Source organism: Coenobita brevimanus, chromosome 111 (assembly GCF_032717465.1).
Source record: "Coenobita brevimanus isolate Jiangsu-jjx chromosome 111, ASM3271746v2, whole genome shotgun sequence".
Lineage (NCBI taxonomy): Eukaryota > Metazoa > Arthropoda > Malacostraca > Decapoda > Coenobitidae > Coenobita > Coenobita brevimanus.
In genome coordinates this window covers 32,109,001-32,131,330 of record NC_137064.1, presented here as the reverse complement: position 1 = coordinate 32,131,330, position 22,330 = coordinate 32,109,001, and the positions used below count along the sequence as shown (strand labels likewise).

General features: G+C 42.2%; 1 protein-coding gene across 1 annotated transcript in view; it reads right to left on the bottom strand.

Moving 5' to 3' along the window:
• Window positions 1–350: 350 nt before the first annotated feature.
• LOC145417857 (uncharacterized) overlaps window positions 351–22,330 on the bottom strand; it is a 146,498-nt gene continuing 124,518 nt past the window's right edge. Inside the window, exons 23-30 of the mRNA XM_080286476.1 lie at window positions 20,596–20,695; window positions 18,812–18,902; window positions 16,533–16,597; window positions 8,886–9,248; window positions 7,237–7,479; window positions 6,314–6,454; window positions 4,619–4,763; window positions 351–571 (exon numbers count right to left, since the gene is read on the bottom strand). Coding sequence (XP_080142602.1) covers window positions 360–571; window positions 4,619–4,763; window positions 6,314–6,454; window positions 7,237–7,479; window positions 8,886–9,248; window positions 16,533–16,597; window positions 18,812–18,902; window positions 20,596–20,695 — 1,360 coding nt within the window. The 3' untranslated portion in view covers window positions 351–359. The remainder of the gene's footprint in view (window positions 572–4,618; window positions 4,764–6,313; window positions 6,455–7,236; window positions 7,480–8,885; window positions 9,249–16,532; window positions 16,598–18,811; window positions 18,903–20,595; window positions 20,696–22,330) is intronic.

Sequence of the window (22,330 nt, the reverse complement as noted above, 5' to 3'; positions counted from 1 at the left end):
TAGATGCAAATTCAACTTCACAGTCATCAGAACACACCTAACAGAAAAAAAAAAAAAAATCTCCTAATTCACTATGTAGTTCCATTACAGTGAATAAGTATCACAAGTTCCATTGAATATAGAGTAGGTCCACTATCACCAAGGGAATGAGATCACATGAATATCTCATTAAACAATCAGATTCAGCACTAATATCTCTCTGAACCTCATACAGTGTACATTATTCACATCTTGAACAGCAAAATACCTTTTCTCAGTACATTACTCCAGTAGCTGAGCTAGCAATCAGTTCTACTGTAGGCTCGTTAATTACTTTGTTTGAAGCCGTATGTGTGCATCCATTCCACTCACTTTTGTAACTAAGCTCCAACAGGTGTGTAGTTGCCTTTAGGGGTATAAAAGATTTGTCCCTGGGAAATGCGTCGCCAGAGTTCCTTCTTTAGGAGAGTTTTTTCCTTTTCCAGTTTCTGCAGTAAAGAACTGTTCTCAGCAGCGCGGCGAGATAAGTATGGCAGCACCTCAATCACTGGGCCATAGGGAACATATTTGTACACGGAGTAACCAGCCTGGCCTGTAAGAGAAGCAATTTTAGTGTAAATCTGTATCGTGCTCTTACTCGTCAGGTTATATGCAGGAAAACCAGGATATTAGTTATTCCGTATTAAACCTGCTTTGGTTCTGTTATATCATTAACATTCATGATATATTATTCACTGAAAATGACTTCATCATGCTTTTATTAAACAAACAAATGAACTAACTCAAATGTATGATATACAGCCATGTAAAAATGGGAACATTTAATTCCACATTATCCTTTCTGAGGCATAAAGCCCCAAGGTTAAGCTACAGCCTCACTCATCCCTGAGTGGCATTATGTGAGCAATAAACCCCAGCCACCCCTTGGATATAAACCTACACTGGCTCAATCCGACTGAAGCGCCGTAATTACCCACTAAACAACCAGATGACAAAATTTGGTTATATGGTTACCACTCAGCATAGTAAATGGTTTCCTGGTGTACAGGAAACCATTTGGCTTGTCACTCAGTGAAGAGTCATCCACAGGCAGAAGGAAGAGGAAAGAAAGAAGGAAAGGAAAAGAGAAGAAGTTTAAAGTCACTTGCAGGCAGAAGAAAGAAAAAATAAGGAAGGAAAGACAGCAGAGGACGTAAGGAAAGAAGGATGGAGGAGAGGAAAGGGCAGACACATGAGAGCAGCACTACACTGAGTGAGTGGATGGTGTAATATATATACAGTATATATAAAATATTCCGTATACATTGGACCCTCACTATTATGGCCAAATTGGGGGGAAGCCTGATCTGATAACTAAAAATGAAAACTATACCCATTTCTCATTAACCTAGCCCATAATTTTGCCCTTTTGAAGCTCATTTCACATCTTTGTCATAGCATTACTTCATGACTGGTACGGTATTACTATTGTCTGTTCTTACAATTGAGTAATCGCGATCGGGAGAGGGCAATTTCAGGCCAAGTTGGAGTAAAAAGGGTAAGAAAAACTTGTATTGCACCCACTGTGCCCCATTTAACAGACATTGACTGTTTTAACCAACAGAAGTTCAGTGGCCTTTGTGGTGTCTGTTAAATCCGATATCCAGTCTAATGAGGTCCGCTGAAGTGAGAGTCTACTGATACGTAAACATGGAAGTGTAACAGTGGATAATCCCTTCTCTTCAAAAGATTTTCTTAAAGCTGAATATTATTATCTGGAAGTAGCATGCATAAATTAATACTGTACTGTAAAACATTACTGGACTGAAATGGTTATGAAGATTATGGCTGATGCATGTAGCCCTTTGCAACAACACATCCATCCCAATGCCAAATACTGTAATGATCTTTCAGATGGATCTAATGCTTGACCTTTCAGTGAGCAGCACAAACTCTAATCTACTAGTTTTTTTTTTTTTTTTTTTTTTTTTTTAATGCGAGGAAGAAGGAACCAAAGGCCATGAGCCCGCAGTAACAGTTCCCTCCAAGAGAAAAACAAAATACAATAGAGAGCCAAATTCAAGATCCGATCATTTTGAGATGCCTGGACACACTGCGTTTGAAAGACTGGAGATCATAGGCAGGAGGAAATACAGACAGAGGGAGACAGTTCCAGAGCTGACCTGTTGCATGAATGAAAGACTGGGAGTAACGGTTAACTCTTGCATTAGAGAGTTGGACAGAAAAGGGATGAGAGTTTGCTGCCAAACGGGTGCTACGCGCCCGTCGTAGAGGTAGAGGAATGCAAGCAGACAGTTCAGAGGAGCAGTGACCATTAAAGTAGCGATAGAAAAGAGATAAAGATGCAACAGTGCGGCGAAGAGACAGAGGTTGAAGGGAGTCAGTAAGAGGAGGAGAGTTAATGAGACGAAAAGCCTTTGACTCCACCCTATTGAGAAGAGCTGTATGTGGGGAGCCTCCCCACACATGAGAGTTGTACTCCACACAGGGGCGGATAAAACCCCTGTATAGAGTCAACAATTGTGCAGGTGTAAAGAAAGAGCGGAGTCGGCTTAGCACACCCAATCTCTTGGAAGCAGATTTTACAAGAGATGTAATATGATCTTTCCAAGATAAGTCCCGAGTAAATGAAACCCCAAGCATGTTCAAGGATGATGCAGGATTAATCTGAATATTATTAAACATTAGTGGGTATACCTGTGGAAGATTTTGTCGGGTTGATAGGTGTAAGAACTGAGTCTTAGAAGCATTAAAGACAACCATATCATTTTTACCCCAGTCAGAGATATGAGCCAAGTCAGACATTAGGTGTGCCATAGCCTCATCCCTTGTTTCTTGAAGTAACTGTTGAGATGGGCGTTGCGGGAACCGAATGGAAAGGTGAAGGGTGGAGTCATCAGCGTATGAGTGGATAGGGTTAGATGTACAGCTTAGAAGATCATTGATGAATAAAAGGAAGAGAGTTGGTGATAGGACAGAGCCCTGAGGAACACCACTGTTGATAGATCTAGGAGAAGAACGATGGCCATCTACGACAGCAGCTATAGAACGACCAGAAAGGAAGCTAGCGATGAAGGTACAGATAGAAGGATAGAAACCGTAGGAGGGCAGTTTGGAAATTAAAGATTTATGCCAGACTCGATCGAAAGCCTTTGAGATGTCAAGTGCAATGGCAAAGCTTTCGCCAAAGTCCCGAAAGGAGGATGACCAGGAGTCTGAAAGGTAGGTGAGAAGATCGCCAGTGGAGCGTCCCTGACGGAACCCATACTGACGATCAGAAAGAAGGTTGTGATAGGAAAGATGCCTTAAAATTTTTTAATTAAGAATTGACTCGAAAACTTTTGAAATACAGGACGTTAAAGCAATTGGACGATAGTTGGAGGGTTGGGAGTGGTCACCCTTCTTTGGGACTGGCTGAATGAGAGCAAACTTCCAGCAAGAAGGAAAGGTACAAGTTGACAGACAAAGGCGAAATAGTTTGCCTAGGCAGGGTGTAAGCACAGAAGCACAGTTTTTGAGAACAACAGGAGGGACCCCATCAGGCCCATATGCCTTGTTAGTACTGAGGCCAGTAATGGCAGAAAATACATCAACTGAAGAAATTTTAATGTCAGCCATGAGGAAGTCAGAGGGGGGAAGTGATGGAGGAACAGCACCGGAATCGTCTAAGGTGGAATTGGAGAAGAAAGTCTGTGCGAAGAGATCTGCTTTATCGGTAGAAGAAATAGCTACAGAACCATCAGAGTAGAAAAGAGGAGGGAAGGATGATGAGGTAAAGTTGTTAGAAAGATTTTTGGCAAGGTGCCAGAAGGAGCGGGAAGAATTCGAGTTAGAGAGTTGAGAGCATTTAGTATGGATGAAATTATTTTTAGTAGAGCGAAGAACAGACTTGGCACGATTCCGGGCAGAAACGTAAAGATTATGTGATTCAGGTGTGGGTTGGCTCCGGTACCTTTTGTAGGCCTTCTCCTTGTTGCGGACAGCATTAGAACAAGCGTGATTAAACCAAGGCTTTCTTGCGTTAGTCAAAGGATATGAGAAAGGAATGTATGCTTCCATGCCCGAGAGAATAACCTCCGTAATGCGCAAGGCACACTCAGATGGCTCACGGCCATGGAAGCAATAATCATTCCAGGGAAAATCAAAGAAGTACTGCCTGAGGGCCTCCCAGTCCGCAGCTCCAAAATGCCAGAGACAACGTTTCCCTGGAGGGTCCACAGGCCGTACTGGAGCGATAGGACAGGTTAAGGTAATAAGGTTGTGATCGGAGGAGCCCAACGGAGAGAAAAGATTAACAGAGTAAGCAGAAGGATTAGTTGTGAGGAAGAGGTCAAGTATGTTGGAGCTCTCTCCAAGGCGGTCAGGGATACGGGTAGGGTGCTGTACAAGCTGCTCTAGGTCATTAAGGATAGAAAAGATGTAGGCTTGTTCACCAGGTGGATCCGTGATAATTAGCTACAAAAGGACAATCAGATACCACTATTTTAAACACGGTTACAACTTTAACTAATAAACTACGGTACAACTGTCAAAATATTGTGTACTAGCTCACAGTCTTAGTATTACAGACAGCATATTTAAATTAAACCATGTGAACAACTATTGCACAGTAATGAAAAAAGTTATTTTCAAACATTACCAAGTGGTAAGGAGATGTGGTCACACATTCCCAGAAGCTGACCAAAGCAGATAACTCGATCTAATGGATGAACGCCATATTCAACCATCTTGTTGACTGTATAGCGAACTGTGTCCTCATTATGGGATGCAATCATTATCGCAATCTGCAAAGGATGAAATATACTAAATATTACCCAATGGTAACTCATACTTTAAGAAAAACTGAGAAGCTGTGGTATCATCATCATCATAACCCAGTTTTCACACATTTGGGAGGTCAAGAGAATGCAATCTGATTTCACATTAGTTGGTTTGCTCTCATGTGACAGAACTAGGCAACCCCCACAAGTTGAATACAAAGACTTGATTGCATGAAATTGGATGAGCTTGAGGTATGAGACACAAATGAGTCTCCTTGGTTATTAGTCAAATCAACCCTCCAATGACTACACATGGCCATCAACTGAGCTCAAAGAGGTTAGGTAGTGTTGTAAGATCAGAGTACCATGGAAGCCCACATCTGAGAGAGAAGCCTCAGGTACAATCACTGACTCTCTTCCGCTGCAGGAAATGTGGCTGCTTGCATTGCAAGCTAACAAGAAATAGGTCAGAATGAAGTAATCTGAAAGGCACTTTTCTTACAAATTTCACACATCTGTATATGTGATACATTAATCAATATTCCAGCCATTCCAGTTTCTGACAATTCAAGCAATATCAATCTAATATGTTCTTTAACACTCCTGGGCTCCTATAACTCACTTTGACTTTCATTATTCATTCATAAAGACTCAAACATGCTTGCATGCATCAGCCTTGGTCACTGATTGGCAGCTGTCCATGCTGCTCAGTTTCTGGAAGTCTTTCTTTTCAGTCCTTTATCCATGAGGTCACACTCTATGATCTCATCCCAGGTCTTTTAGCTTTTTTTTAGTCTGCTTCTCACAACTCTATCTTCAATACTCACACTTCTCACCCTTTGCACCCAGTTGTCATCCTTCATCCTCTCATTCCCAAACTGTCTCAGTTCATCATGATACTAATACATTCAAGTCCCAACCTTCATCTCAACTCTTCATTTGCAATCCTAACTCCCCCAGGCCTCTCATTCAACGAGGAACTATACATCCATCTTAACTTTTTCATCAATGTACATGTGAGCAGAATAAAATTATCTAACATTAGCTGGACTAAAATAGGACAGTCATCTCAAACATGAAAGGGTTACCATGACAGTATTAACAATGTCAGATTTCTCTGATTAACTCAAAGGTAAAGGTAATGGTGGGTGCAGAAATCATGAGGCGCTTAGCCACAGTGCTCACCTTCGTAACTTAGGCTTTTAAGCCTATGACGGGTTATTCACCCATTATCCTTGGATACAAGGACACTGCATGACCCAGGTTACCACAGTTACCTCCCCGAGGTGTTACCCTAGGTACTCCATTTACCTACCAACCCACAAAGGGTGGATGGACACCTGAGTTGAATGACGCCAGCTGCTTGCACCAGGATTCGTACCCTGGTGCTAACTGGCCAGCAGCTTTGCAGTCAGCGGTGCTAACCACTCAGCCACCACCCAGCTGAATAAAATCATCTGGCATTAGCTTGAATATAACACCAGTTGTCCCAACCATGAACTACATGTGAATGTATCTCACAATGCTTATTGAATATAGTACAGTGCTGTAATACAGAAGATGGTGAAACATACCTTTTGTGTGTCTCCAGCTGATTTATTAAACCTGATGCGTCTGAAGCATTCATCCAAGCATTGGTGATACATGTCTGTTGTAGCTTCATAGGAAGGGTTGACGGGATCCTCATAACCAAGGTCACTGGCACGATCACGCTCCTGAATACAGACAAACACAAAGTATATAAGTCCTTGTTATGAGTTGCAGGTTTTATACTGATTTTTGCTATGAAGTCCTCAGCAAGTTGCAAATAACTGCCTATGAAAATTTCATCACTCTCTATAAAGCTGATCTGCCAGCTCCACCCAATTTACAGTACCAGTTGTCAGGAAAAAGTTGTGATATTCTGTGGCACATCCCTGACTTATAATGAGAACTGCCTGTAGAACACAACACAAGTTTTGATTGCCATCCTGACCTTTTTTTCCACATCAAGATAATGATACATTATAGAATCAGGATGCATTTTTTTAACCCCTCTGCATGGACGGGGTTTCCCTTATACTGAAGAACACTATCACAGAGTATCAAAAATAATGTGCTGAAGACAAGATGTCATTATAACAAAAGAGTTAACTGATAAGAAAACTTAGAGTTGGATGTGCTACCAAAAGAGAATCTCAGTGCTAACTCACTTGGGAAAAGAAACAAAGGTCAAGCAACTCTGAACAAACTGAATATTGTGATCCAATGGGCATCCTTCTTCTTTAGGTATCATAACATTTTTTGGACATTAAGCCTGCTATCTCCAAATTAATTTAATTGGTTTAGGAAAGGCCTCTTATTTTGAAGGAGTAACATTCTGAAACACAAAAAGTAGTCTGAATTATCATTTTGAATGTATATCTATACTGTATCTCTACTCAGTAATCCATTACAACCAGGAAGAATGCATGTCCATTACAGTATGTGCTGCAACTATTAAGACTACAGTACATACCTGCTCCATGTATGCACCACGCACCAGCTTGGCTCCAAAGAAAAATCTCTGTCTGTATGACTGTTCTAAGTCCAGGGAGAGATTATTAAAGGTTTCCTTGAGGTAGCACTGGTATGTGTTGAAGACAATCGCTTTTTCTTGGTTGTACTTCTTCATCATTTCCAAAGTAAGTCGGGAGATGGCTGGTTGGAAGTAGGTCTGCTCAGCATCCACCATAACCCTTACGTCTCGCTCACGTGCATACTGAGGGATACAAGCGTAACTTACCATACAGGAAAGTGACTGATGAAATATACCATTCAGTATGGATATTGGGATCCACACAATTTTCCTTTGCAGTGAGGAAACAAGACCAAGAAGAGGAAAAATGCATTATCTATCTAAGAGGAGCACATGGATTTACACTGAGAGAAAGACAGACAATTGAGGAAGTTTGGGAGTACTGTGATGTTCTTGTGGATGTGCTGGAAAGTGTTGGGAAAAGTACTCTAAGATGGTTATTTAGAGACTGGCTAAAAGACTATGAGTGTGGTAAAAGGAGAGAGGGGGTTCAGAGGTGGAATGGCGGAAAGGAGGGGTATGGTATATGAATGGGAGCTGTGTGGGATGGAGAAAGAGCAGCTTGGTGGTGCAAGACAGGCCAAGACAGAGGTGATTAGTTCATAAACATCCTTGTTTTGCTTCATTTTGTTTTGCTAATGATCCAGTGTGATTGCATGTGTTGACTTTGGTCACCTAATGGCAACACTCCAAGCTGCATGATCTCTAGCAGTCTCTCTATTCAGTCCTTTATCCCTGAGGTCACACTCTCTGGGTTCAGGGCAGCCAGCTATTGGCAAACACACATATATGGTACATAACAGAGATGTGTCTGGTAAGGCTGCTGTTAGAACGTCTTTATTAGCCATGTACCACTGTTAATCTTATAGATAGTGGGGGTTTAATTACTGTCAACCCTGTAAAGTTCTACCATTAAAAGTGATGAGTGACTCCATGCTTAATAACTTGTCACACAATCATCATTCTTAGGTACAGAACTCAATCAGAAATACACAGTGTTGTTGTTTAAGTTCACATGATAACACTGCTATGGTTCTTGTTACATACAGTATCCTTGAATTTTCTTCCTGCTCTGCTGCAAGTTTAGCCACTAGCGCTGGGGCAACTGAATGTAAAATCAGCCTAATGACTTTGATCATGGCTCAGCTGCACATTGTTGGAGGGTCTGAACTCCTACGAAGCAACCCAAAGGTGTCTTATCAGCTGGTGTATAAACAAAACAACCACTATGTGGGGAAAAAAAAAAAAAAACTCACTATATGCATGGAAAACTGCCTTTCTAAATTATTGACAAATGAAGATATGGTACACAAATTAAAATACAGTACATCCATATCCAATAAAATCATCTGGTGGCAGCAGAAATAAAGCATAAAATACATTACTGGAATGATGGGGTTACTGGTAATAGCAAAGGAATAAAAAGGGCGATCTACTCTTAGGACTTATTTGCATTAGGGTGGTGTGAGTTCTAAGGACAGCCTGATGGTGAAGGACATGGTGACATGGAGGCAATTTGTGTGTGGCCACTTCTTCCAGGATTTAGGTCTTTGGCTATAGACAGAGACAGATTTACCAAACTTTTATACCTGGAAGATGGTATGGAGTCTGCGCATCATATTCTTGAACATCTCCTCCTCCTCCCTCGTGAGTGCTGAGATTATAGGCTCCATCTGACCTGTGGTGAGATTAGGCACCTGGAACAAGTCACTCAGCAGGATGTTGGCATCAATGAGACCAGACCAAGAAAAGAGGTGAATCAGGCCTTTCTTGTCATATGTCATGCTATCTAGCCACTTCCGAACAGAAGTGTTATCAGTCAGGATGTTTTCTTCTCGGAATCGCTTTTCAAACACATCTGTATTGACATCTGAGAAGAGAATGGGTCCTGACTCTCCTGTGACCTGTGTGAAGTACTGGCGTGCCCGAGCAATCACCTCTGACAGTTGCATCTGGGGGTACACAAATGTATAAGTTATGATTTAATACAGTACACAGCATATATAGGCACAGTACACAAAGCATCAGCCAACACCATCAAGAAGATAAAATTCAAATCCAAAGAATGAGGAAACAAAAAAAGCTGGGCAGCTATCAAACAGCAGCTCCAGAGAAACAAGCCACACAATTATTTACACATCTATGCCTCTGACATCTATCCAAAAATGTTATTTAGTATTTTTTCTTTACAGATGCACATTTCAGTACATCTCTCGGATAGTCATTCTGTCAGTTACAAAGTTACAACATGGCTCCAACTCTGTAATCTGCATATTCAAATATATTCCATCCATTTACATCAATCCCTTGCCTTCCTTTGTAATCCCTCCTCCTTCACTTCCTAATTTCACACCTTCTCCAACAATACTGGTACTTCATCTTCCTAACATAAGTCTACCTTCTTAGCTTTCCCCTCTTACAACACCTCTCGTCTCCCTTACCTCATCCTCCCACACATTCTTACCCTCTTTATTATTATTTTTTCTAATCTTTACCTCACCTCCCTCTCCTCTGGTAACTCCCCTCACTTCAACTCTTCCTTCAATTTTCTTCCCACAAATTTGTTCAACATTTTTTCTCTCTTCCTTCACACACACAAACACACACAAACATTTCCACATCTTATCCCATACAATTCCCTCCTCCCCCATCTCCACATGTCTACCTTCCCACATAATAGCTCCCCCTTTCTTCACACCTCCTCCTCCTCCTCCCTCCACACATTTTCATATTTTTCTTTCCTTTCCCTCCCATGCACATTTTTCCCCCCACAAACATTTCCACACATCCTGCCGCACACAAGCTCTCCCGTCCTCCACACATTAATCCACTCTATATATTCCTAAATACTCCTTCTTCCTTATGTCTCTCTACATCTTCCTCCATGCCTTCTCTCACAGACATCATTCTCCCTCTACCCTCCCCTCAGCTCGCATTCCCGCTTTTCTATCCTTGACTTTAGCTGATAGAATAGTTTTGTTAGTTGTAAACTTCCCTAAATCAAACAGTCATGAAAGGACCAACAGGTCTGTTGTTGTGTGCCTTCCTCTGTGTTCCTTTCTACATTTCAGTGCCTCCCCCTACACAATGCCTCCTCCCCTCTCCCCATGCCTTTCTGATTTCTTCCTTTTCTTCTCCCACACACTATCATCTCCCTTCTTCCCAAACACCTTTCAATACCTTCCACAAACAAGCTTTCATCCTCGACTTTTGTACAGTACATCTCCAGTCTCTTTTCCGGTTGCAATAGCAAGTGCGCGCGCACACACACACACACACACACACACACACACACACACACACACACACACACACACACACACGGTTGACTGAGCACTCGACTTCCAATTCATGTGACCTGAGTTTGAGCCCTGCTCGGACTGTGCTACTTTAGTGGGTGAGGTGATCTCTCACCTGTCAAGTGTAGCTCAAGGCTCGCTATGGTGGAAGACCCAAAAGGGTTCGAAACTCAGCAAGGTAAAGATTGAGCGGTCAATCCCCTTGTGCCTACGCCTCACTCCAGCCTCAGTGAGGCTTGGTAGTGTGTCACTGCTCCTCAGGAGCAGCCCAAGTCAGCCTGTTGACCCCTTAGGTTAGAATACAGTACTAGATTAAGGACCTGCGTATTTTCAGCCACCGGCTGTGATAAATAAACAAACCGAAAATTATTAATTATTCTACCCATCCATCCATCCATCATCCAATCCTATGTTGCCCCATGAGGAGCATAGGAGCCCGTGGCTAGGCAGGTGGTCCTGACATTTAAGATGAGAGTGACCAACCTCACTCATCCCTGAGTGGCATTACGTGAGCAATAAACCCCAACCACCCCCTGGATATAAACTTGCACCGGCTCAATCCGATTGGAGCACAATAATTACCCACTAAACCACCAGGTGCCTAAATCTGATTATATGGTTACCACCCAATGTAGTAAATAGTTTCCTGGTGTACAGGAAGTCATTTGGCTTGTCACTCAGTGTAGAGTCACCCATAGGCAGAAGGAAGAGAAAAGAATGAAGGTATGAAAGACAGAAGAGGGAGTGTAAAGTCACCCGTACGCAGAAGGACGAGGAAAGAATGAAGGAAAGAAAGATAGAAGAAGATGGAAGGAAAGAAGGATGGAGGAGAGGACAGGGTAGACACCTGAGAGCAGCACTACATTGAGTGAGTGGATTATTATTATTATTATTAAACACAGACAATGACACACACACACACACACACACACACACACACACACACACACACACACACACACACACACACACATTTATTTCCTCACCATCCCCCACACAATGCCCCTCCCCCTATCCTTCCCCCAACATGCCTTTCCATACTTTCTTTTTCTTCAATACACTAACACCCCTACACCCCCCCCACCCCAGAAGGAAGGAAGGAAGGGGGATTTTGTGGGTGGCCTTAATCTGTGTGTGGTGGAGGCCTTCAAGCTGCCCTGCTCTAGCCACCATAGGGGGGAGGGTATATGCTGGGTGCTCTCTCTCTCTCTCTCTCTCCTGTGTCTATCTGTCTAACCATCTGTGTGTGTGTGTGTGTGTGTGTGTGTGTGTGTGTGTGTGTGTGTGTGTGTGAGAGAGAGAGAGAGAGAGAGAGAGAGAGAAATCTACTTGGCAATGGAAACTGTAACACTTCTTAACAATTTAATATACAGACTTCCGCTTAATATTCTCTCGTATGTTCTATCTAAAATATCGTCATAATCTGGAGCATTATTGATTTATAAGGCCCTATGACTCACTTGCGGCAGAATAATAATAATCTGGCACTGGGAAGAATAGAATAGTGGCACTGTCTCTACTACGTGAGGGTTAATCGTGTAAGTCAGTATAAATTCTCACAAGCGCCAGTCCTATATAAATTCCCACTCAGATGCTTACCATCGCTTGGTGTTGGCTGTAGTTAAGCCCAAAAAGTGGGTGAGAACATGAGAAGGTTAAGCTGGAAGAGACAAAATAAATCGCTAGAGAAGAGGTGTTACGAAGACTCCTATGCCAACGAGAATAAGGGCTGCGATCACGGCCTATAGACGACTGTTGCTGTTGTCGCTCCAGGTTCATCTGAATGTGAACCCAGTGGATTGCAGGCTGAAGCTGCCCCCCTCCTGCAGTCCACCAACCTTCTTTTCAGGGAAAAGGAACGAAGCTGAAGGATATTCATATTATAACCAGAAAGCCCCACCACTCGCTATTTCGGTGCCACCACATGTAGACCTCCCTCTATAACACCCTGACAAGACAGAGTTTTCAAACTTAATGAGGCAAAGTCTGAATCCACTTGACTTAGTGATCAGTTTGGCAAAAGCTCCTTAGGCATCGACACAGTTCCCAGAAAGTGGGCGGTATTCTCTACAGCTTTGCAGTGTTGCACCTCTTCATTACGAGGTTATTTCAGGAGACTACACGTTGTTATAATTATATTGCTTGCATCTTTAGGTGGTGGTGGTGGTGATGGCACAGGGGACCGATGCACCTTTTCCTTAACGACTTGCTTTGCATATTACACACTTAATGTTTTCTTGCATGAGCTCAATAAATCGTTGCAAAAGAGGTATTACAAAATGTCTCAAGGCAACGACAACACACACACACACACACACCATTCTCTCTCTCTATGTATGTATGTATGTACGTACATATGTATAAAGTGGACTGTTACTCCTATAACTACACACATAGTGGAGAAGAAAAGGGTAGGCTTGTAAAACTGTTAATGAACGAAAATACCTTCACCTTCTATAACCATGAGTGCTGCGCAACATTCTATACTTTCACCATCAGGTATGTTATAAATAAGCTTATACGTACATCACTAGAAAATATATCTAACTGCCACGATAACACGCACAATGGAAAAGAAATGGATAGACTGAGAAAAACTCCTAACGACCTCATGAGGCGCTTATGGACATGAAACCCACCACCCACCACGCTCTCTAGCTCTGTAATATCCCAGGCCTTGCACGCACCCACGACGAACCTTCCCCAACCCCCACGCACCTACTCCGACCCCCACACGCTCTCCTCTCTCCCTCCCTCCGCAGTCAGCCGTAAAGTGACCCTGACCTATTTTATTTTATTTTTTTTTTTTGGGGGGGGAACCCTCGTCAGTCCTACTCACTACCAACGCCTGTCACTTGTTTCACTACTAAGAAAAGTCGCACACCGTAACTAATACCACTAAGTAAAGTATTTTATATTAGGTCAAATCACGGCAAACACCTGTCAGCAACTGATATCACTACGAAATAGAGTTACTTATACCATCCGTACATCCGTAATATATTTACATCTAGTGATATATTTTCGGCCTGCCTGGAGAAGAGTACGGCAATATCTAAACTGGCGTTCTAGTTACGATTCTACGCTAAAAAAAAATAATAATAATAATAAAATGAAAAATGACACACTTACGAACTTGGAGTTGAATAAGGACATATTACGATCACTGAGCCAAAGCCCCTGTGTGTGTGTTGGGGGGGGAGGGGGGTCAGGTCAGGCAAGGTCGGTGCAGGGCGTTACTCAACCACCCCGCAGCGCCGCGTCACCCCCTCGTTACCTAACACCGCCCTAGTATTGAACTCGAATTCTCGCCGGTATTAGGTGGCTACATAACACTTTTCCATCATCAATCTACTTCTGTACCTTGCACGTGAATAATCTCCTGTATGTTACTTTAGGCAATGTTTGTCAATATTACAAAACCATTAAGAGCATACAAGGGAACATTAACGCGTAGAACACAAACTAAATCGCCATGGAAGAGGGGATACAACGCCCAATAAATAGCACATAAGGGAACAGTTAGGCGTAGTATAAAAAATTGCTTAGGAAGAGGTTTTAGAGATCAAGGTCAACTAACAAGAATACGATCCTCGGAGCCTGAACATCTGTGAATATCGTCGCCACCTATCCGCACACCTAAAACGGAAGTAATTAACTGTTATGGCGGTTTATATCAGTCTCAATACGGTCAGATCATAGCTACTTTCCTTCACGGTTTGGTTAGGTCTGAGAGGCTTATCCCTCCACGTTTTGTGATCCAGAGATTAAGTACAGTACTATGGCCACGAATCTCCAAGAGGTAATGGCGGGGACAGACGCCATGAGGCACTATGGCCACGAATCTCCAACTGATAATGGAGGAGACAGACACCATGAGGCACTTGGTCATGGTGTTCATCTCAGTAACTCAGGCTTCTGCGCTTGTGGTGAGTTTTCACCGACAATCCTGGCACACAAGACCACTGCATCATCCGGCTCACGACAGTTATCTCCCCCAGGTAACTCCCTAGGTATTCACTTTACCTATTAACCCAGAAAGGGTAGACACCCGAGTCAAGGGACGCAAGCGGCCCGCACCAGCTTTCAAACCCTGGCGCTAACGGGGCGGCAACTTCGTGGTCAGGGATGCTAACCACTCAGGGAGAAGAGATGCCGCTCATCCCCAATATACCGAACCTAGCCTAACTCTACAGCAAAGCAATTCTTATCACACTCAATTCACACCCAAATTTACAGCCATGTCGCGTATTTCACCAACATAATGAATGGTTCGCGGAAAGGTGACAGCGTTAGACGTACATACATGTTGCCACCTCATGACTACGGCCAGGAATATATCATGGTACAGCAATACCGTTTAACTTCTTAAGTACTGTGGTGCCTTACTTATTTCACTCTTGCTAATGCAATGTGGGCTTCACTAATGACTCGGAATTCGGGTCCTGTCCTTCGCCATACCGGTAATTCGTTCCTCAATTTTTGAAACATTTTCCCTGATGCCGATAAAACCTTTCCAACAATCATAAGGCTAAAGTGACGACCGTGACCTAACTTATATCAAACCGTGACCCAATATACAATACAGCTCACTTATGTCAAAGGGATTCAACGGACTGCCTACGAGGTGGAGCTGAGAAATTGAGAGGCTTGATTATATGGGTGACTAGATGTGTGGCCCATTAGGCTACACTGGCGACTGAATTTTTCTACATTTAGCTTCTGCTGTCATTCTGTTTCTTAATTCCATCCACCCTGCTTCTCAGTAAGAAATAAGGTTATGGGATGACGATGACGACGACAACGATGAGGATGAGGATGACGATGACGGTGCAATGTTAAAAATGGAAATAATATTAAAACAACGAAAAAAAATCAGTGTACACCAAAACCGTACTTATAAACGTATGTTCTAATTCTGTACTTCATACAAAAAAGAAGGCCTAGCCTCCGCCCTATCGCTTCGCATGATCAATTTTTCCGAGATGAAGTTAGACAAACATTAATCGAAATAGGCTGTATTTGAAACTGGCTCCACATTATCAAGTAAAATATTTTATAAACATCGACTGGAACACAGTGAAAAAGCAATTTTCATTTTCAAACAGTGGGCGTCACATAACTTTCCAAGAACGCCAAGAGAAATTTTAAGTTCGTTCTTGGTATAAGCGTTACCTTCCTCACATCACACGCTACAGATACACCGACTTTAAACTTACCTATTTTCTCCCTCGGGAATTTCACAGGCGCCCTTCCGTATGTGTATATTAATGTCGGTGATTCCCAGAATTGGGCTGGGAAGGTAGAAGTGTTGCCATGGCGACCGTGTTCAAGTTATTGCTGTCCCTTCCACAACACTACACAGTTTAAGAGTCCCATCCCCATCCCTGACCCAGTCCCATCTCTGCTCCATCCCCATCCCCATCACTGCCCCAGTCCCATTTCTGCTCCATCCCCATCACTGCCCCAGTCCCATCTCTGCTCTAGCTCCATCCCCATCACTGCCCCAGTCTCATCTCTGCTCCAGCCCCATCCCCATCCCTCCCTGCCCTTACAACTAAGCCAGGACGACTCTTCCCTGCCCAGACCTGCCATCGACGACACCATATTTTCACTGTTACAAAAAGGGTGGGTTGAATCCCCTGACATGAAAATAAGAAATAATACTCTTACCGCAGTGCAGTTCCCATAGCTAAAAATAATATATAAACATGTAAAATAATCGTGACATCTCCAACCATCTGATATTCTATATATAATGCATTTCATTATCCACTTCAGCGTAGGATATCTGGTGTTACATCTTTACAACAGCATTGTGTATATAGGACAGTACAACACATACTAATCTGAATGTAAACACACACACACACACACACACACACACACACACACACACAAAGCTTAAAAATGTGACTGAGAGGAGACAGCACTCACCAAGAGCTGGGGTCGTCCAAGGGCAGTCATTTTGATGGCGGCGAAACCAGTGCCGTGGGTCGCGTCTGGAGTACAAAATAATGGCAGCTTAGGTTTTGAATTCCACACATGCATATATTCCTATTCTCTCTCTCTCTCTCTCTCTCTCTCTCTCTCTCTCTCTCTCACACACACACACACACACACACACACACTAACGCAAAAACCACTTACATGTGCATTCTCGGCAGGAAAGTTAACCCTTCCCCATGCTGGTAAAATTACGAAAGGGGATGGAATGTTAGCAAAGGGAGTGATGCATGTGAAAATCGTTGTGTGGTTGGCTATGTTTGTGTGTATCAGGGTGTGTATTAGTCATCGGCATGAAGCACATCACGAACATATCCAAACATAAGAAAGGACATAGATACAAAGGATATACTTCAAGCGTCCACTTTTATGATCTGGATTTCCAACACTCTAGAACACTTTTTACTCTAACTTGGCCTAAAACTGCCATCTCTCCATCCTGAATGCTGAAGTGTAACACGAGCTTAACGCACATGAATTCCAGCATATGATGGTAGTAACAAAAAAGTGTGCTATGAAAAGGATGCAGAACCGTAGGATTGTTTTATTCTGCCATTTAGCTACGGCGAATAGGCTGCAAAAGGACGAAAAACTGAGTCTAATTAAGGTGAAAGAACTAGACTCGGGGCACAGGGTAATGGTGAAAGGAAAACTCTACCACCGAGCTACCTTCAAAAAAAAAAAATAATAAAAAAAAAATAAAAAATAATAATAATAATAATAATAATATACCTGTATCAAAATAATGTTAATCAAACCAAGAAATGTTACAAGATGCGCAACCTATCCACAATACTACTTCCCTTATCAATACCCCAAAAGACTATCAACTTCCTCCCTCTACTGACCAAGTCTCGTAACCTCCTCGTTTCCTCGCACCTCCTTTTAAGCAAATATTACCGTCAATGACAGCTTCCCTCACACATATTACCTCCTCTTTTTGCAGTCTTTAAAAGATACTGCTCAGACCATCGCATCCCGTAGTTTTAGCACTGTAAATGTTTTTTTTTTTTTTTCGTTATACTTAAGGGATGGAGTACAAATTAGTTGTCTACCGTAGTAGTGAATGAAGACTGGAAGAATAATTTTCATATGTAAAAGGTGTTTATTCTCAAGGTAAAAGTTTTTCACTGTGGCTGATTATTCTTCCGACCAACTCAGGGTACTGTTAAAGCAAACCACATTATTTAATAATGCTTCTTACACCATAGCAGGTGCTGGAGACTGACGCCTTTCCGCGCTAGTATTCATATACGCTCGGTTATTATAAATGTCCATAATTTCCCTTCTTATCCTCTCAAAGGAGGATGGTGGACTGCAGAAGGGCTGCTTCAGCCAGCAGTCCATCGGGTTTACATTCAGATGAGCCTGAGGCCATAAAAACAACAGCCCCGAATACCCTACGGTATGATGGGTCTCTCTGAAGCTAATTATATCGTTCTAGAGGTAAAGGTGGGGAAAGACGCCATGAGGTGCACAGCCGCTGTGATTATCTCCATAGCTTAGGCCTTTGAACCTGTGGCGGCTTATCTACCCAATATCCTGTGATGGAAGATTACAGCATCATCCACGTTACCATATATATATATATATAGTCAGGTCAGGTGCGGGTAAGGGGATGGGTCTGTTATGATGTGGCAGGGGTAAACCAGTTCTGCTGTCGGGCCCTGCTGTGGATGTCACTGCTTGCATTGCGCAGTTGACCCTTGTGCGGTGTGATGCGGTGAGGATCTGTCCGTTCTCCCCTTTGGGGCTAAGATGCGAATGAATGTGTTTGAATGGATGAGTAAATGGAGAGTGAGTCGTCCTGTCTCGGCTACCTCCCTTTCCTTGGGGGAAGCAGCCTAGGTATATATATATATATATATATATATATATATATATATATATATATATATATATATATATATATATATATATATATATATATAAAAGACCTCGGGTGAAGTGGTGAGGGTCAGCTACATGAGAGGGAAGGCGGTTTGGTAAGGGAGGCCGAAGTGGTTGGTTGAATATATACATGTAAATTAGTGCTCAGAATTCTGTCACATGCCCGACAGACGTGTGTGCATACCCCTGACACATTCTCTCTCTCTCTCATTCTTATTATCATTATTTTTGTTAAAGGCAGAGAGAGAGAGAGAGAGAGAGAGAGAGAGAGAGAATCATCACAGGAAAATAATCAAACAGCAAAAAACCCATATACTAACCAGAAACAGCATCAATACAGTCGATGAAAGTCTCCATGTTCTTCTCACACTGAGCCTCATTCACGTAGAAGTAGGTCCTTGCGCCAGACACCTGACAAGAGGAGGAAATCTATAGTCTTGTCATGTTAACTTGACCTAAAATTGCTTGTCTCTATACTCCTTTCACTTTACCTTGATCAATATTGCTGTTTATATTCTCTTTTCATTTTAACTTGGCTTAAGTGTTTGTCTCAATTTTCTTCTCATTTTAAATTGGCCTTAAACTACTTGTCTCTTTACTCCTTTCCCCTAGACTACAACTGTTATCTCTGCACTCTTGTCAAAGGCCTAAAATTGCTCTCTCTCTCTCTCTCTCTCTTTCTCTCTCTCTCCATCCTGAATGATGACGTGTAACACAGATTACCACTAGGATATGATGCTAGTCACGAAAATGCTATGGATATTACGAAGAGCCGCAGCTTCGTCTTTTTCTGCCACTGAACTATGTGAAATACGCTGCAAAAGAACGAACCTACTGGCCATGTTAACCTGAGAAGAAAAATATTTAGCAAAAGTGTTCTACCACAATTAAGATCCTAACTCCTTTTACTTCTATTGATGGCCAAATGTAGTCTGACTGGTGCGTTGATCTGACTAGTAACCAGGAAGACTCAATGTTACCTCACAACTAAGGCTCATCGTATGTCGTGCAGCAACCACGGCATTGCATTCAAAGTGTGGGAGTGACACAGTTTGCCAGGTGTAAACAAACGGATTATAGGATTTTCACCAACTTGTACAGTGACGCTTTTTATATTTCACTTTTGTTACTAGACCCTTTTTACTATAACTTGGCCTAAATTTACTGTCTCTCCATCATGAATACCCAGTTGTAACATAAGATTAACAAGAAAATAGGATGCTAGTCACGAAGAAATGCTACGGGATGGATGTAGAGCAAGGGCATAATTTCGGCCACTGACCTGCGTGATGTAAGCAATAAAAGGACGATAATCTGGGCCAAGTTAAGGTAAGCGAATTATACCTTGGGCTTGACAAGGGATTATCGCGCGACTTATGGTGTCAGTCACGAAGAAGTGCTATAAGAACGATGTAGAGCAGGGGCATTATCTTTTTTCTATTAACCTGAGTGATATAAACTACATAAGGACGAAAATCTGAGCCACGTTAAGGTAAATGAATTATACCCAATTATTATAATCATCTTAGGCTTTACAGTATGTCCTAATTCACTACACGGTCTTTCCTGTAGGTATATTAATTCATCTGGAAACAGTAACAATAAAATAAAAGACGTCACCGTACGGAAGGGGTTTACTAAGTTTAATTTTGTCTCCTGATTAGTGCATATTATTTATCAGAGACCACTGTGTTTGGCTGCAATGTATTCCTTTAATATTCATTTTGGTTTAGTTGTGAAGTGTTTGGTGGTCGTATGATAAAAAAAAAAAAAAAAAAAACTCATCCAAACTGAAACTCAACAATAATCACTAAATTTTGTGGTGAAATGTTCGGTAAATTGTTAGATGAATATGACAATACAAACAAGGAATCTCACACAAAAATTCAAGTTGCAGAAAGGGTATGAATAGGATGCCTCATATACCAAGTTAAAGCCGAAACAGGCAAATTTTCCACATTTTACGATCAAGAAAGTTTGTCAGTATGGTAGCAGACACATTATGTTTACAGCAGTTTGCAAGTGAAAAGTTCTGCAGCATGTATATGAAATACAGTAGAAGAAAAACAACTGCATACACAACGTGAGGTGTAGAATCCTGTACCTGATAGCGGCGGTCGGCGAACTTGCGTTGTGGGGTGTATCGCTCCATGTAGCCGTCGTTTGAGTGGTTGTTGTTGCCTGATGCCTTTGATTCGCAGCTCCTGAGAAAACAGACAAACGACACGATTAACTCGGTTATGCCAGTCTACTATATTCTTTTTACCTTAACCTGGACCACACTGTGTGCGGAGACGGGAGGGAAGGGTTGTTGTATTATTTGTAATATTCCATTTGATTCAAAACCGATGCCTCTGACTCACACCGCTTGGCCAGGCAAGCGAAAAAACAAAAAAAAAATCGATGAATAATAAAGATGTACTTGGAAGTTTTACTACATCTTCCTATAATATATTCTGGGAAAAGGGGTTATCGCTTCAAGGGATTTATACTAGATGCCTTTTTGGTTAATTATCTACTTCCATACGATTTTACTCGGCTTCATGGCAACTTTTCGAAGTAGATGGCTTTTACATGGTCTTCACTAAACCCCTATACCACTGGAGGTCCGTCTTAGCTAAAGCCGTCTGATAGCAGGAAGAATAACATAGAAAAGATATCACCGCACTGTCGGGGTTCAGAACTGGTGTTAGGGGTTAGGTTAGGTTCGGATAAGTTAGGTTAGGTTAGGTTAGGTTAGGATAGGATAGGACTGGACAGAATAGGATAGGATAGAATAGGTTAAGTTGTGTTAGGATATAATAAAACTGGATAGGTTAGGCTGGGATAGGGTTGTTTAGGATAGATTTGGGTGAGGAGGTGGCTGAATCGGTAGAGAGGTGGCCTGCAGTCCAAAATGGACCCAGGTTCAAAAGTCCGCCTGCGGCAGAGAACAGTTTATGGATTTCGATTTAATTAAAGCAGACTTTACTCATCTACCATAAAACCCTCCGACATGTCGTAAAAGTACCCCCGCTAATACTAATACACTAGTCCTGTATGAGACAGCCCTAGCATTATTCAATATGGACGGTGGGTCTTAGCGCCGAAGTGGCGACATATGGAGGTGTCTGGTATGTAGGAGGACTACTGGGCCTTGGGAACGGGCCCTGAAGCCTATGCCTAGGGTCGGACACATAAAACGGAAAAAAGAAAGATTACGTTAGGATAGGTTAAGTCAGGTTACGAGAGGATAGGATAAGTTAGAGTAGGTTATGCTGGGTTTTATCACTAGATCCACTTATCACAATTGCATTCCGTTGACGTTATTTTATCGACACCAACGCTCGGTTTTATTAAATTTTGTAGACACTTCTCGAACTGGAGTTGTTTGATGCAGCCGTCGTTAACCCCATCAGTATATTCGGTTTATTTCACCTGATGGAACCGGGCCACTATAATAACTTGAATACTAGGTCGTGGTGGCATGAAATTCGATGAACCTGTTATGAGGCAGGAATGAGTCTCCTTGGTTACTAGTCAAATTAACCCTGCAATTTGGCTAACCCTGGCTATTAAATGAACTGAAAGGGGTTAGGGATCTTCATCAGGTTAGAACAAACACATTCTAGCCTATCAGAGGTGTCTTAATAAATTCAGCTGGTGGTAACAAGAATAACATTTAAAAATACGTCATCGGAGTGAAGACTTTATGAAGGATGAGTCGAAACGGTGACTTTGAAGTTCAATGATCCCAATATTTTTCTGAACAGCATGTGAGAAAAATGCCAAATTAAACATAAATATATAATGACCACAGCTGCGGTGAGCGCTTGTGTGGAATTCTAATAACTGAAATG